General features: G+C 50.4%; 1 protein-coding gene across 2 annotated transcripts in view; it reads right to left on the bottom strand.

Annotated features, from left to right (window-relative positions):
• GRAP2 (GRB2-related adaptor protein 2) overlaps positions 1 to 13,827 on the bottom strand; it is a 72,209-nt gene that overhangs the window by 5,606 nt on the left and 52,776 nt on the right. For both annotated transcript variants that reach the window (XM_013997505.2, XM_013997501.2), the window contains exons 3-6: positions 10,865 to 10,956; positions 6,605 to 6,724; positions 2,429 to 2,597; positions 394 to 594 (exon numbers count right to left, since the gene is read on the bottom strand). In XM_013997505.2, the coding sequence (XP_013852959.1) occupies positions 394 to 594; positions 2,429 to 2,597; positions 6,605 to 6,724; positions 10,865 to 10,956 (582 nt within the window). The remainder of the gene's footprint in view (positions 1 to 393; positions 595 to 2,428; positions 2,598 to 6,604; positions 6,725 to 10,864; positions 10,957 to 13,827) is intronic.

Consider the following 13,827-nt stretch of genomic DNA (forward strand, 5'->3'; position numbering starts at 1 on the left):
GCTGGTGGGAAAATGAAGCAATTGTTCACGGAGTCCTCAGGGTAAGGACACACACACACACACACACACACATGTGTTCAAACAGGGAGCCATTTAATTCAGAGATGTCTTCGCTGAGAGCAGTTGCCATATTTCTGCCGCCTGGGGGCCCAGGGTCTCTTTATGAACTCAGTGAGACACCATGGGGCTGGGCTGAGGCTGGGCTGTTCCTCCCCTGGCTCACAGTCCCCTGGGGTCACAACACACCCCCAGCATTCATTTGCTTTGGTTGTTTCCAGCACTGGGGGTTGTTTTCTGACACTAAGTGGCAGTGGGAACGAGGTGGCCTGAGCCTGTGGGGAGAGCAGGTCCTTCCCCCATCTCACAGTGCCCTGCTGCATTCTTTCCAGATACCTGATGAAAATGATGCTGCTGCAGGTGCTGCTGCAGGTACCGCTGCTGGGGCGGCAGTGGTGCCGGGGGATACTGCGAGGGCGGGGGTGGGGGGTGATCCGACAGCTTCCGGTTCATCGCAGGCCGGATTTCTTCTCCCACAGCCCCACTCAGGGCTAGGCCTCCCTGGGACCTCCGGTCCAGGCTGTTGCCCCGTTGACCCTGGGAGAGAAGAGAGATGATGCCGACCCATCCTCCTCCGGCATCTCCCCGCCCCACTCTGGCAGCTGTTCCCAGACTTAGCTCCTAACAGCTCTAAGAAACAGCTGATGGCGTGGGGGGGACGGGGGTGGAGGGGTGGCAGTGTAGGGAGAATGGATGGTTCAGAGAGTCACAACTTCCAGTGGCCTCTGCATTCCCATATTCTCCCAATTTGGGGAGTTTGGGTCTCTGGTTCACAGACTTTCCATGTGGTACCTGTTGGCCATTCCTAGTGGGTTTGTTTTTCTCTGTGTAATCAGGCTGAAATATTCCATTTTACTGACACAATGCCACCCCTTCTTATCGCGTGTTGCCACACCACGGGACATCCTACCCTCCAGATAAGCTCTGCTATTGACTTTGCATGATTCTGAACTGTCATTTATAGCCTGGTGATAGAGACCCAAACAGCAACGCTCTTGCAAGCACCATGGAAACCAGGCCTGCCGCTGGGCAGGTTGGGAAGAAGCAAGACCTTTCTCCTGAATGCTCTCCCCCACCTGGTGACTCAGAGATACTTTCTCGTTATTTTTATTTAACCAACAATTACACTGGGCTTAGTACATGCCGGGCACTGTTCTAAGCACTTTGCGAAATGAATTCATTAGATCCAGTTTAACGCAGGTTTTTGTTTCCTCTCTTATCTCTGCGTGCACATCCTAGTCAGTGAATACCTCTGTCCATTTCCCTGTGAAAAGAATTCACGAGGTCTCGGTTAACCTTTGTTTTTCTTTCTGAACTTTTGTGTACATTTGGGAACACCCTTTTCTCCTTTGACCATAACTTCTCAGGCTTAAAATCAACTTATGACTTGAAAGGGATGGTTTTCTTTACTTCCCCAAAGCACATATAGCTTTGAAACTCTCAATGCCTTTCCAAATGACCTGCTGCTGGGGTTTCAACTCTTCTAGTCAATGCTTTTTCCTATAATACCCATCTCTCGTTACCATGTTTTTTCCTTTGGAACATATTTTATGGGTGGTGTGTGTGCTTATGGGAGGCAAGTTAACACTTCCTTACTGCTGACTATGGACCAGACTATGGCAAGTGCTGTATATTCGCTCATTTAGTCCTCACAATAGCCCAGTGAAGGCAGCAACATATTCTCTCCAGTCTATGGATGAGAAAACTGATGCTCAGGAGGTTTTCTTCACTAAGCTGGGTAATGAGGACGGTTAGCAAGGAAATCAGGTTCTAAAGTCAGGTCTGTCTGATGCATTTTCTATTAAAACGACACTTTATAGTCCAAACTGTTTTGAGAGCAAGAATTCCACCGCCAGTTTTCTCCTCCAATGCCCCCTGCTTCTACCTCCTGCCCCCAAATCCTGTCACGAAGCTCTACCTGCTGCTTTAGTCCTGGACTCAAGGTTCTGAGAGCCCCCTGTGTAGCTCACTGCACCCCCCAGCTCCTTCATCCTTGGGCAACTCCTGAGCTAGGCTGAAAACTGATTTAGTAACATCTGTGAATAATGACATAACAGCATCCACAGTAAGAGCCAGAGTGTGCTGAGCGTGATTAGGCGCGATGTCAGGGGTGGGAGGACATTATCTTCTCTAACCCTCACCACGAACCTGTGAGGCAGACATCACTATCATTCCGATTTTACGGATGAGGAAACTCAGGATTAGAGAGCCTTCCAAAATCACAGAGCCAGGAAGTGTTAAGTTGGATTTAAATTGAGAATCTCTCTGCCTTTCTATGCGGGGACCAACCCATCAAATGCATGGTCTTGGTGGTTCATGGTCGAGCTGCCTGGAGTCTCTGGATTGGGGCTGGTGGGGGCCCGAAGCCTACCTGATCCTCCCGGGTCCTGTCCCTCAGAAAGATCTGCTTCTGTTTGGAGATGGACGTCGTCCTGTAGTAGTCCACCAGCTTATTGAGGGATGGAAACTTCTCCGTCCACAGGAAGTAATTACCCTTGTTGTCTCTCATGACTTTGAAGTGCTGGACGTCATCCTCATGCCTAGAGATCAAGGCGAATCCACATTGTCTATTAAACGGCGATGACGCCCCCACCTCCAGGACGGACCGCATCCTGGGTTGCTGGAGTTCTGTTTGGGCAGGAGGTGGCGATACTAGTGGCTGGACCGGGCCTGGGAAGGTGGCTGGCCCAGTCTAACCCTAGGGAGTGGTTTGTGGGAGGGACTGCTCAGGACTCAGGCTGAGCTAGAGGGGATTTTTTTTTTCTTTTTGTCTTTTTAGCGCTGTACCCTTGGCATATGGGAATTCCCAGGCTAGGGGTCAAATCAGAGTTGCAGCTGCCTGCCTATGCCACAGCCACAGCAACGCTAGATCTGAGCCGCATCTGACCTACACTGCAGTTCACGGAATGCTGGATCCTTAATCCACTGAGCAGGGCCAGGGATCGAACCTGAGTCCTCATGGATCTTAGTTGGGTTCGTTGCCCTTGAGGTACAACAGGAACTCCGAGGGGATTTTTTTTTTTTTTTTTTTAACATGAGCAGAAGGTAATCTTTTTTTCTGACACTGGAGCTGAACTTTTACAAGAAAAAAATGTTCCAAGTGTTTTAAAGACTATGAGGTCAGGAACTTTCTTCTTTTTTACAATATTTATTCGAAACATGGCAACCCCTGAGAACTTATTAGGCTAAGGACTCTGCCAAGACCCAGAGGGGAGGAGGTTTTCAAGCCCTCGATATTTTCTGTTAACAGACTGAGTGTGAACCAGCTCCTTGAGGCTCATAAACTACCCTGAGAAATCCATCAGCTTTTGTTCTCTACATAATGGGAACCTCTTGGTCTTGTTTTGCATAAATAAGTGTTTTGTGCTTTTGAGAAAAAAATGTGCTGAGGCTCAGAGGGGTGGAGGGCCTTGGTCAAGGTCACGGTGAGTGAGTGGCAGAGCTCAAGCAAGAACCCCGTTTCTCTGATTCCAGTCTAGTGAGTTGGGCCTGTCACACCTTGCACACATCCTAACTTCCCTTGTTTTTCATTATTATTATTTTTTCACACTAACTTCTTTTGGATTGGCATCTTTGACAGCAGCTGGCACAAGTGATGGGCCCTTGTGTACCAGGAAGGGAGAAATTGGATTTTCTTCACTGCAAAGGGGGGAACTGGGTCTTTTCTAGTAGCTCCAGCCTTTCTCCATCACCAAGTCATTCCTGTTTGGATGTCAAATTCTTTTTAGTAAATGGACATATATTTATTATTTTTTTAATTTTTTATTTGTTTATTTATTTATTTTTTTGCTTTTTTAGGGCCAAATCTGTGGCATATGGAGGTTCCCAGGCTAGGGGTTGAATTGGAGCTACAACTACCGGCCTACACCACATCCACAGCCACGTCAGATCTGAGCCATGTCTGCAACCTACACTGCAGCTCACGGCAATGCCAGATCCTTAACCTACTGCGTGAGGCCAGTGATCGAACCCGAAACCTTGTGGTTCCTAGTCAGATTTGTTTTCACTGTGCCACAATGGGAAGTCCTGGACATACATTTATATCTAAGAATAACTTGGTATTAATGATACTGGTTGCCTGATCCAGTAGAAAGATCAAAACAGCAAAGAGTATTGGGGTGTAAAGATACTTCTTTCTCTCCCCCCCTTTTTTTAATGGCCACACCTGCTGCATATGGAAGTTCCCAGGCCAGGGACTGAATCTGAGCCGAAACTGTGACCTACACAGCAGCTGCAGCAATGTCGGATCCTTCAACCCACTGTGCCAGCGCTGGGGATTAAACCTGTGCCTCTGCAGCAACCGTTGCTGTCAGATTCTTAAGCCACTGTGGCACTTCAGGAACTTCAAGATACCTCGTTCTTTGGGATGGATTTAGTGGTCTGTGTCCAGAGGGGATCGGAGTTCTGACCTTCATTCTCATCTTATGCACAGGACTCTGATCACAGCCAGGTAAACTTGTGCTGTGACCTCTGCTTAACTACCTTGGGGGTCCAAGCTGACACTGCAATCACGGCTCCCTCTTCCCCTTTTGGTCGTGGTCACTCCCACATGCTTCCCTCCCTCCAGCACTGCACGGCTCAACTCCCAGTCAGCACACCTCACATCTGGGTGAGGAAGAGGAAATATTCTTTTGATACAATTATTCAGCCACCACCTCTTAGTTCAAGAACTCAGAATGAGAAACACTGACGCTTTCACTCTCACGTGCTGACAGGAGGGATGTCAGGGCTGTGGCTGGTCATCTGGGTGATGGGGAGAAAGCGGCTGGACCAGGCTGTCCCGGGTTCCGAGAAGGGCAGAAAGAAGGGGTAAGTCAGGGCTCCAGACTCTCTAAGTCCAGCATTTCAGACCCATAACAAATCCTAAGTGATAGAACTATAATTAGCTCTTAATTATCTGTGCCCATGACAGAAAGTAGATGGAGAAATAAATAGAAATGGTTTTGCTTTGGACTATATTACACTACATTTCTGCAGAAGAGGTAATAACAATTATGGCAATAATCACCATCACAAGAAGCCGCATACAGCAGGCGAAGGCTGCGGCAGACATCAGGGCTGATCGTTTTTGTAGAATTCAATTTAATCGAGGAACTATAAACCCTAATTCCTGTTTGAAAGAGCCAGACTCAACGTCGGACAAACCAAAGGCACCAAGAGATGCCTTTCAATCTAACAGTTTGCTTGGTCCTGCCTCTAATGGTGGTGCTTAAGAAATAGGCCTGGGAGTTCCCGCTGTGGCACAGCCGGTTAAGGATCTGGGATTGCTGCAGCTGTGGCATAGTTCACAGCTGTGGCTTGGATTCAGTCGTTGGCCTGGGCATTTCCCTATGCCACAGATGTGGCCGGAAGAAAAAAGAAGAAATAGGTTTGACTTTTAAGATTTATTAATAGAGCAAAATTTCATTTGATTAAAACCTAACTAGCTTAAGATCACTATTGGCCTGAGCTAGAAATGACCGTTACTCAAGCTGTGAAAAAGAAAGCTTTAGTTAAGGAAAATGAAGAGTTTAAGTGAGCTTGCAACGGCAGTGCTTAGGAGACCAAGCTATTCTCCAGCAGTTTGGAGCACATATGCCTACATACAGTTGACTGTTACTTTTAAGTTCTTCCTACTGTTTCTTAAAATACACTTTCTTTCTAAATAGCAAAGCGGCCTCCGTTTATCACCTGAGATTGGATTTATGAGTGTAAAGCCCTAAATCTGCATGCCTTTCAAACCATATCGCATAATCCAGACCAGCACTTCCGGTCAGGTAACTTGACCTTGCGTTTTCACTGTACAGGTGGCCGCACCTTCCTCTGTACTGCTATCGGCAGTCATTCTTGCACTTTCACACGTGGTCACCAAGTCTGATGTGTGACTTGAAACCCCCGACACGCCGACCACACGCCATGTACTCAGACTTGGGGCTTCTGCACGCGGGGCTGTGTGACACACGCATGCTTCAAGCCTGCACTGCATCACTTCCTCCCAGGTGCCACACAGGGTGGAGACTTTGCTGTCCTCCCCGACCCCTGCCTTGGGCCTCCTGGGCTCTGCTCTGTTGCTGTCAGTGGTTTCTTTTTGTGCTGCCGCCTGTGGGTACAGGTGTGTCCTACGGTGGTGACTTGGGGTTTTGATTTTCTCTCACCCTTCTTCAGACATTCGTCAGTAGTAAAAAAAAAAAAAAAAAAAAAAAAAGGTGAAGATCTCAACCCCAAGATGGATATGGGCAACAGGGAAGTCTCTTTTCCTTTCCACTTTCCACAGCCGTTCATCCAGCACCCACTGGGTACCAGGCACTGTAAAAGGCACAAAGATGAAGTAGACAGGAATCCTGTCCTTCTGGAACTGCCTGAGATAGAGGGGGAGGCAGATGAGTGCAGATGTAATGTGGGCCACAAACTAAGGAGTCCTGTACATGTGTTATGGGAAGAAATGGACAGCATTAAAATTGATAAGATGCCCGGGCCTCTTGGCCGCCATGTTCTTGGGATAGGTCACGTTCAAGAGGTCACCTTGGCTTTGGCGGTGTGGGTCAGGGCGGAGACGGGACGACGGTACCTGACAGATATGGAGAAGTCCCCGGGGGAGCTCTGGCTGGCCCGGATGATGAAGCAACCAACATCTTTGCCCATCAGCAAGCTCTCTGCCTGGTGTCGAGAGAGGCCTTCGTGAAACCATCTATCAGGTGAGATAAAAGCAGAGGATCTTGGTGAGACGATAGAGTGATGGGGGAGGGAGAGAGAGGGGGGAGGGAAGTGGGGGAGAGACCACCCAAAGGGAGAGAGGCTGGAACTCTGATCAGCAGAGACCAGAGAGAGACCAGAGAGGGACCTGGTGCCTCTGAAACTGAGCAAACGTCTTGCAGCTGGAGGCAAGGCAGGTGCGTTCCCCTCGATGCATCCTCCTCATTCTGTACCCCCAGGAGAGGTCTTTCTCTGGCTTGGAAATCCTGAATCATGGAAATGTGCCCCTGCACCAAAATGGGACAGCGTGGGAGTGACTCACTGCGGGGAGCGGCCGCCTGCCGGCAGCTGTGAGAGGGACTTCTCTCCAGAAAAGAATGCAGCGACAGACAACGCCAGGAGGACCAGGACCCCTTTGGGCGCTGGGGGCAACAGGCCAGAGCAGGGCAGGGCCTTGGGTGTGGGCTCCTGCCTGAGACCTTGGTGGCCGGGAGGGAGGGTCACAGCCCAGGGGTCCCTGGGTGGCGTGGGGCAGGAGTGGCTTTGCCCTGTGCCTTGAAGAGGCTGCAGAGCACCCAGGGAGGCTTGCACACAAATTTGGGAATGAGTGAGGCTGGCGTCTACACAGCCAGCCAGAGAGAGGCGTCTACACAGCCGGCTCCTGGGCCTGCCCCAAAAAGCCAGGCTAGAAAACAGTCTTTACTGTGGGAAAGAAGAACCCAGGGAGAAACCGCTGTTTCAGGGGAGCAGTCGGGGTGGCAGGCTTTGGAAGTGTTGCTGCAGGCAGTAGAGCCTGTATGACAAAGGCTGAGTACTTCCACGGGGACAGGACAAACAGCAGCTACAACCGCAGGGCAGGAGGCCAGCAACCTCTCTCAACCACAGCAAAGTGGAACAAGTGCTTGCAATCACTCAGCAGCCAAAGGTGGGGCGGTGTCCCTTTGCTGCAAGGAGCTGTCCTGCTTGCTGCCCCTGGAAGGCTAGCGTGTGTGTCCCTTTAAAGTGGCCAGCCAACTGGCCACAGCTTTGGACCCCTTTTTTCTAAGGGCTGCTCCTGCAGCATATGGAAGTTCCCAGGCTAGGGGTTCAAATCTGAGCTGCTGCTGCTGGCCTACACCACAGCCACAGCAACTCCAGATCTGAGCTGCATTTGTGACCCTCACTGCAGCTCACAGCAACGACAGATCCTTAACCAGGCCAGGGATTGAACCTGAAACCTCCTGGATTCTAGTCGGGTTCGTTTCTGCTGAGCCACAACGGGAACTCCTACTTTTTTTTTTGGATTTCTTTGTGAGCAATTCTCCTGCTCTTTGGAATTTAGGAACCAAACAGCCAGGGTGGGCCAGGAGGGATGTCCTTATTCCAGATCTGGGACTGCGGGGTGTTGGTTGGGCCCTGAGGAGGCAAAGCGGACGCTTGCTTTTTTTTTTTTTTTTGTCTTTTTGCCTTTTCTAGGGCCGCTTCCCGCGGTATATGGAGGTTCCCAGGCTAGGGGTCTAATTGGAGCTGTAGCCACCGGCCTACGCCAGAGCCACAGCAACATGGGATCCGAGCTGCATCTGTGACTTACACCACAGCTCTCGGCAACGCCGGATCGTTAACCCACTGAGCAAGGGCAGGGATCGAACCCGCAACCTCATGGTTCCTAGTCGGATTCGTTAACCACTGTGCCACGACGGGAACTCTGAGCATAATTTTTTATTTTATTTTATTTACTTATTTTTTTGCCTTTTCTAGGGCCGCACTCACGGCATATGGAGGTTCCCAGGCAAGAAGTCTAATTGGAGCTGTAGTCACCGAAGAGCCATAGCAATGCCAGATGCGAGCAGCACCTGCAACCTACAACACAGCTCACGGCAACGCCGGATCCTTAACCCACTGAGCAAGGCCAGGGATCGAACCCACAACCTCATGATTCCTACTCAGATCCATTAACCACTGAGCCATGATGGGAACTCCAAATCGGAGGCTTTCTGACCGTCACCTGCCTGGAGATCCTGCCAGAGAATGTGCCATACTTACTTCCCGTGGGGAGTGGCCACCATGGGAAATGTAGGGAATGTAACAGGGAGGGGAAAAGAAAGGGCCCCCCTCCACCACGGCCTCCTCGGAGGAAATACTTCGGAAGAGGCAGCAAGCAGTGAGGGGACTATAGAGGGACAAACGTGAGGGGAATGTAATTTAGAAAATATTCATTTGTCCTCTGTTCGGAAGTTGAGAAGTGACTTCTTCCAAGACTTGCGAAGATGTCCACATCCTACATATGAAATGAGTGTTACACGTGGCTTCATATTACCCGCATCCCAAACCATCCATTCATTCAATGGCTTTTACTAAACATCTACTATGTGCTGGGCCCTCTTCTGGGGACTAGTGGATAGAGTGCTGAGCAGAACAGACAAGAACCCTGGTGGAAGTTTCATTCTAGTGGGATGGGGGAGACACACCATGAACAACAAGATAAGTAGAATGTGGAGTGTTCCAATGATACAAGTGCTGTGGAGAACATGAGAACGGGGGAGAGATGGGGAAGGGGATGCATTTAAAAGGTAGGAGTTCCCCTTGTGGCACAGCGGAAACCAATCTGACTAGTATCCATGAAGATGCAGGCTTGATCCCTGGCTTCACTCAGCGGGTAGGGGATCCTGCGTTGCTGTGGCTGCGGTGTAGGCTGGCAGCTGTATCTCTGATTAGACTTCTAGCCTGGGAACTTCCATATGCTGTGGGTGTGGCCCTAAAAAAGCAAAAAAAAAAAAAGTAGTGATGGGAGGGGAGGGCCTCCCTAGGAGGGGGACATTCTAACCCTAAAAGAGATGTAGGTGAGGAGCGAGACGGGGAAAGAGCAGCCAGGGAGGGGTGGGGGGGGGGGAGGACCAGGAGGAGGCGTGGCCCTGGAAGCCACGTGAAGAAAGAGTTTTCACGGGACAGAAAGATTCCCACATCAAATACTGCTGCGACGACGGCTGACAGTCAATCATGGGACCGGCAGTTCACTGTGACCTTGATCAAAAGGTTTCCAAGGAGTCGTGGGGGTTCCTGAGAAAACCGGAGGAGTCGGAGACAGCAAATATGACAGTTCTTTTGAAGAAGTGGAGTCTTAGCTGGAAGGGGATTGGGGATCAAGGGTTTTGATGTTTGGTTTCGTTTGGGGGTTTCGGTAAGATGGCAGACATCACAGCATCTTTGCTGACGGGAATGAGCCGCCCGAGAGGGAGGAAAGTTGGTGTGGGAGAGGGGGGATACTTCTAGAAGGGCAGACGGATCTTTTGAAAGAGCTGCAGGAAAGGCAGTGTCTGCGCAGTTGCAGGATGTGGGTGGGCGCAGTGAGGCAGGTCGAGGGGGCTGAAAGGGGCTTTTCTGGGGGCCTCCTTGTCCTGGGGGACCTGGAAGCCAGGCCATCCGCTGAGAGTGCGGCGGGGGAGGGGTCGCGGGGGTGACCTGCTCACCTGGAAGAGCTCAGGGCAGCATCAAGGGCCCCGCTGAGGTCAGCGGTCGTTGTGTTGGTTCAGTGGTCAGTGCTGGTTCCCTGTGAGGGGTCGGGCCGCACCTCCCCAGAGTCACCGATACTGCTTGGGTTTTCTGACAAACCTTTGCGCTGCTGCTAGACCCTGACTCTCAGAGAAGATTAGATGTCTATCTAACCCTTGTGGTCAATTCTTGAGACGCACGAGACCCAATCTCAATTTTTCATTTCCTCTCTATGAGGGGAATTTCCCTGACCTCTCTCGTGGGTGCGGGCAGGGTTTCAGGAAGGCTGAGAGCTTCGTTATCCTGGTTGGGATGGAGGGTAGGTCGGGCCATGAGGGAGGAGGGCCCCGAAGGAGCAGCTGAGGAAGCGGGGTGGCCGACAGCGCCCCCCACTGGAATTCTTGGAAACCCTGTGGTTACCATTATGGATGATTTTAGGTTTATAAACTTAAAATAGGTGATAACTTGCACATGGCATAAAATTCAAAAGGGAATGCGGTGAAATGCAAATCTCCCTCCCACTCCTGGCCTTCAGCTGTGTGGTTCCCTCTCCAGAGGCAACCATTTTTGACAGCGTCTGGGCTGTGCATGGATAATTTTAGTGGCTACCAAAAAAGCAAGGGGAATGTGTGTGGGCAGGCCCATCTCGCAGGCTGGAAATACTTACTCAGGAAACTCGATGTCTATAAAATTCTTGGGCACATATCCTTCTTGGCTCCCAAGCTCCGCCTTGAACCACTCCTCTTGGTTACTTAAGATCTACAAGGGAGAGAAGGAAGGACAGGGACACTGCAGGGAGGGCACCAAGAAGCAGGGGAAGGGGCCACAGGGCAAAGAACGCCCTTTGGGATTCGGAGGAAAATAAGCCAAAGAACCACACGGCTGCTCACGTTGGGGAACAGCAACTCTATTGTTGGGGTTTGGCTTCTCCTGACTCCAACCTCTTCTTGTCCACTTGGGCCACCCACTCTTTTCACCCTACCTACCCTGGGGTAGCCTCCCAGACGCAGCGCCCGGGGGCTGCCCTGAACCCCTTTCTCTTCCTGTTTTGGAGATTCGTGGCCCAGATCTTAGCACTGTAAACTCCTGATCTAGGCAGGGGCTGGGAAGGCAAGAGCGGCCACCCCATGGTTTTTCCTTCTCTGGCGGGTAACCAGGACCTTTTTACAATTTTAATTGGTTCTCACTTTTTTTTAAAACATGCAGAATAAAACTAAACATCCCAGTGGGGGCGAGGCTCGAAAACCGTAACTCTTGGTATTCACACTCCTTGTTTCACAAACAGTTTGGACATAACTCAAGATATCTGGAGTGCCTTTTCTAAACTTGCTTTTAGAGCCAGACCACAGGCAGCACCAGAAGCTCCTTCTCATTATTATAAGGTCTCACTTTGACCATGACCCCAAATGGTATCACCTACCTTGACTACTCATATGACTCTCCAGACTTGGCTCTGTGTGGCTTCTGGTTATTTCAGAGAATCTTTTACCGTCAAGAGACAAATATTTGCCCTGCTTCCTCCCCCCACCAAAAATGTTCCTAGACTATGTGGCATAGACTCAAATGATAATGCAAAATGAAGATGGCAGAACACAAAGCTGGAAAGAGCCTTGATGATGTCGGGGCGCCGCTAGATTCGCCACCCAGGAGCCCTACTTCTTCTGGACCTTGTATGAGAAATTATAAATCTTGGGTATCATTTCAGCCATTTTTAGTTTCTGTTTCTCACAGCTGAAAACTTCTTAACCGATGGAAGTGCAAGGACAAAGAGGAAAGCAAACAGTGGATCGGGAATTACCCTGAGGAGAGGACACCTGGGTCGCCCAGGCAAGGAAAGCAGTTACCCAGGCGAGGTCTGGCTGCAAAGGAACTACTGGGGGGCGGTGGAGGGGGGAGGAAGGGCAGTGCATCTGGGGACGAAATGCCTCCATCTGGCCGGAGTTTAGATTGTGAGTCTAGAAGTGGAAAGAGGGAAACTAGGGGTGCAGAGCCTCGTAGCCCATGTTGAAAAGTCTGGATTTTTCTCTTGAAATGTATGGGGAGCCATTAAAGGATTTTCAGGAGGGAAAAGCACAGTGAGAGTCAGAGTTAAGAAAGGCAGGCTGTAACAGAGCATGAAGATGGCCTGGGGCGTAAAGCCAGGGCAGACAGAGCCGAAGAGGAGGCCTCCAGGCGAGAGACGAAGGGGAGGTGAGGACAGATTCAGAGGATACAGGAAGCACGAATGAGCAGGATTTTGCGACTGTTGGCGGAGCTAAGGGAGAAGAGGGATTCAGGGGTGGCTCAGGATTTCTGGCTCAGGAGACTGAGGGGGCCGTGATGTCTTCACTGAAATAGACAACACTGGAGGAGGAGCAGGTCTGAGGGAAAACTCATGGACTTCCTATCACCTACGGGTGAATCAAGTGGCCCCCTGGTGGAGTTCCCATTGTGGCTCAGCGGTAATGAACTTGACAAGTATCCATGAGGACGTGGGTTTAATCCCTGGCCTTGCTCAGTAGGTTAAGGATCGGGGATTGCCGTGAGCTGTGGTGTAGGTTGAAGATGTGGCTTGGATCCTGCGTTGCTGTGGGCTGTGGTGTGGGCCGGCGGCTGCAGCTCTGATTAGACCCCTAGCCTGAGAACTTCCATATGCCACAGGTGCAGCCCTAAAAAAGACAAAAAAAAAGTTACCCCTGGGACCCTCTGAGAAGGGAAGACTCAGTGAGCACTGGAGATATGAGTCTGGGCTCAGCGGAGGGGTGGGGGATGGAGTTGGGGAGTTATCCGAAAGTGGGTGGAGTTGAGGCCACCCCATTTCTCTCTCCCAGAGAGGAAAGGGAAGAAAGCTAAGTAATTAAGAAGCAGAGGAGTTCCCTGGTGGCTCATGGGGTTAAGGATCTGGTATTGTCCCTGTTGGGGTTCAGGTCACTGCTCTGGCATGGGTTCTATCCCTGGCCCAGGAACTTTTGTATGCCCTGGGCACTGCCACAAAAAAAAAAAAAAAGGCAGCAGTGACGACCTCTCATCCAACTGATGCGAGGATCAAATGAGCCCTGGCCCCTGGAAGTCCTTCAGGCTGTTTTGGAAACTGTAATTCTGTAAAAATGTGATATTCTTCTGCAGGAAGAACTCCAGCTCTGAAGGACATGGCAGGGCTTATACGTCCTTTAAAGTGTTAGATGTGTATGTTTTGAATGTAATCATTTGTTCTGAAGAAATAAAAGTGTGTCCCATATTTGAGTTCTAGAATTGCTGAGAAAAGAAAACTTTAGAGTTTCTGACATCAAATGTGACTGTTGGTATCACTGAGGACATGTGGGTATGTGTGTGCTGGGGGTGGTGGCGGCAGAGGGGGAGGCAGGAAATCTAGGTCAAAAGAAGAACTAGGAAACTCGGCACCAGGGCCTGGTCTTCGCAGAAAGAACTCAGGGGCATTTCACTCCCTGCCCCCCCACCACCTCCCCGCAAGTTGAAGGCTTTGCGGCTTCTTTCTCCCCATGTTGGGAAGGGCACGTTTGGCTGGGGTGGCAAATGTCAAATTTGAAAGGGAGCCGGGATGAAGTAAAAGAGGCCATTTGGAAAATGGGCTCATCACGGTAAGAACTACACTTCCCACTTAGTTCTCTGACCTGAAACGGGCTGTAATTT

This window comes from Sus scrofa, chromosome 5, assembly GCF_000003025.6.
Source record: "Sus scrofa isolate TJ Tabasco breed Duroc chromosome 5, Sscrofa11.1, whole genome shotgun sequence".
Taxonomy (NCBI): domain Eukaryota; kingdom Metazoa; phylum Chordata; class Mammalia; order Artiodactyla; family Suidae; genus Sus; species Sus scrofa.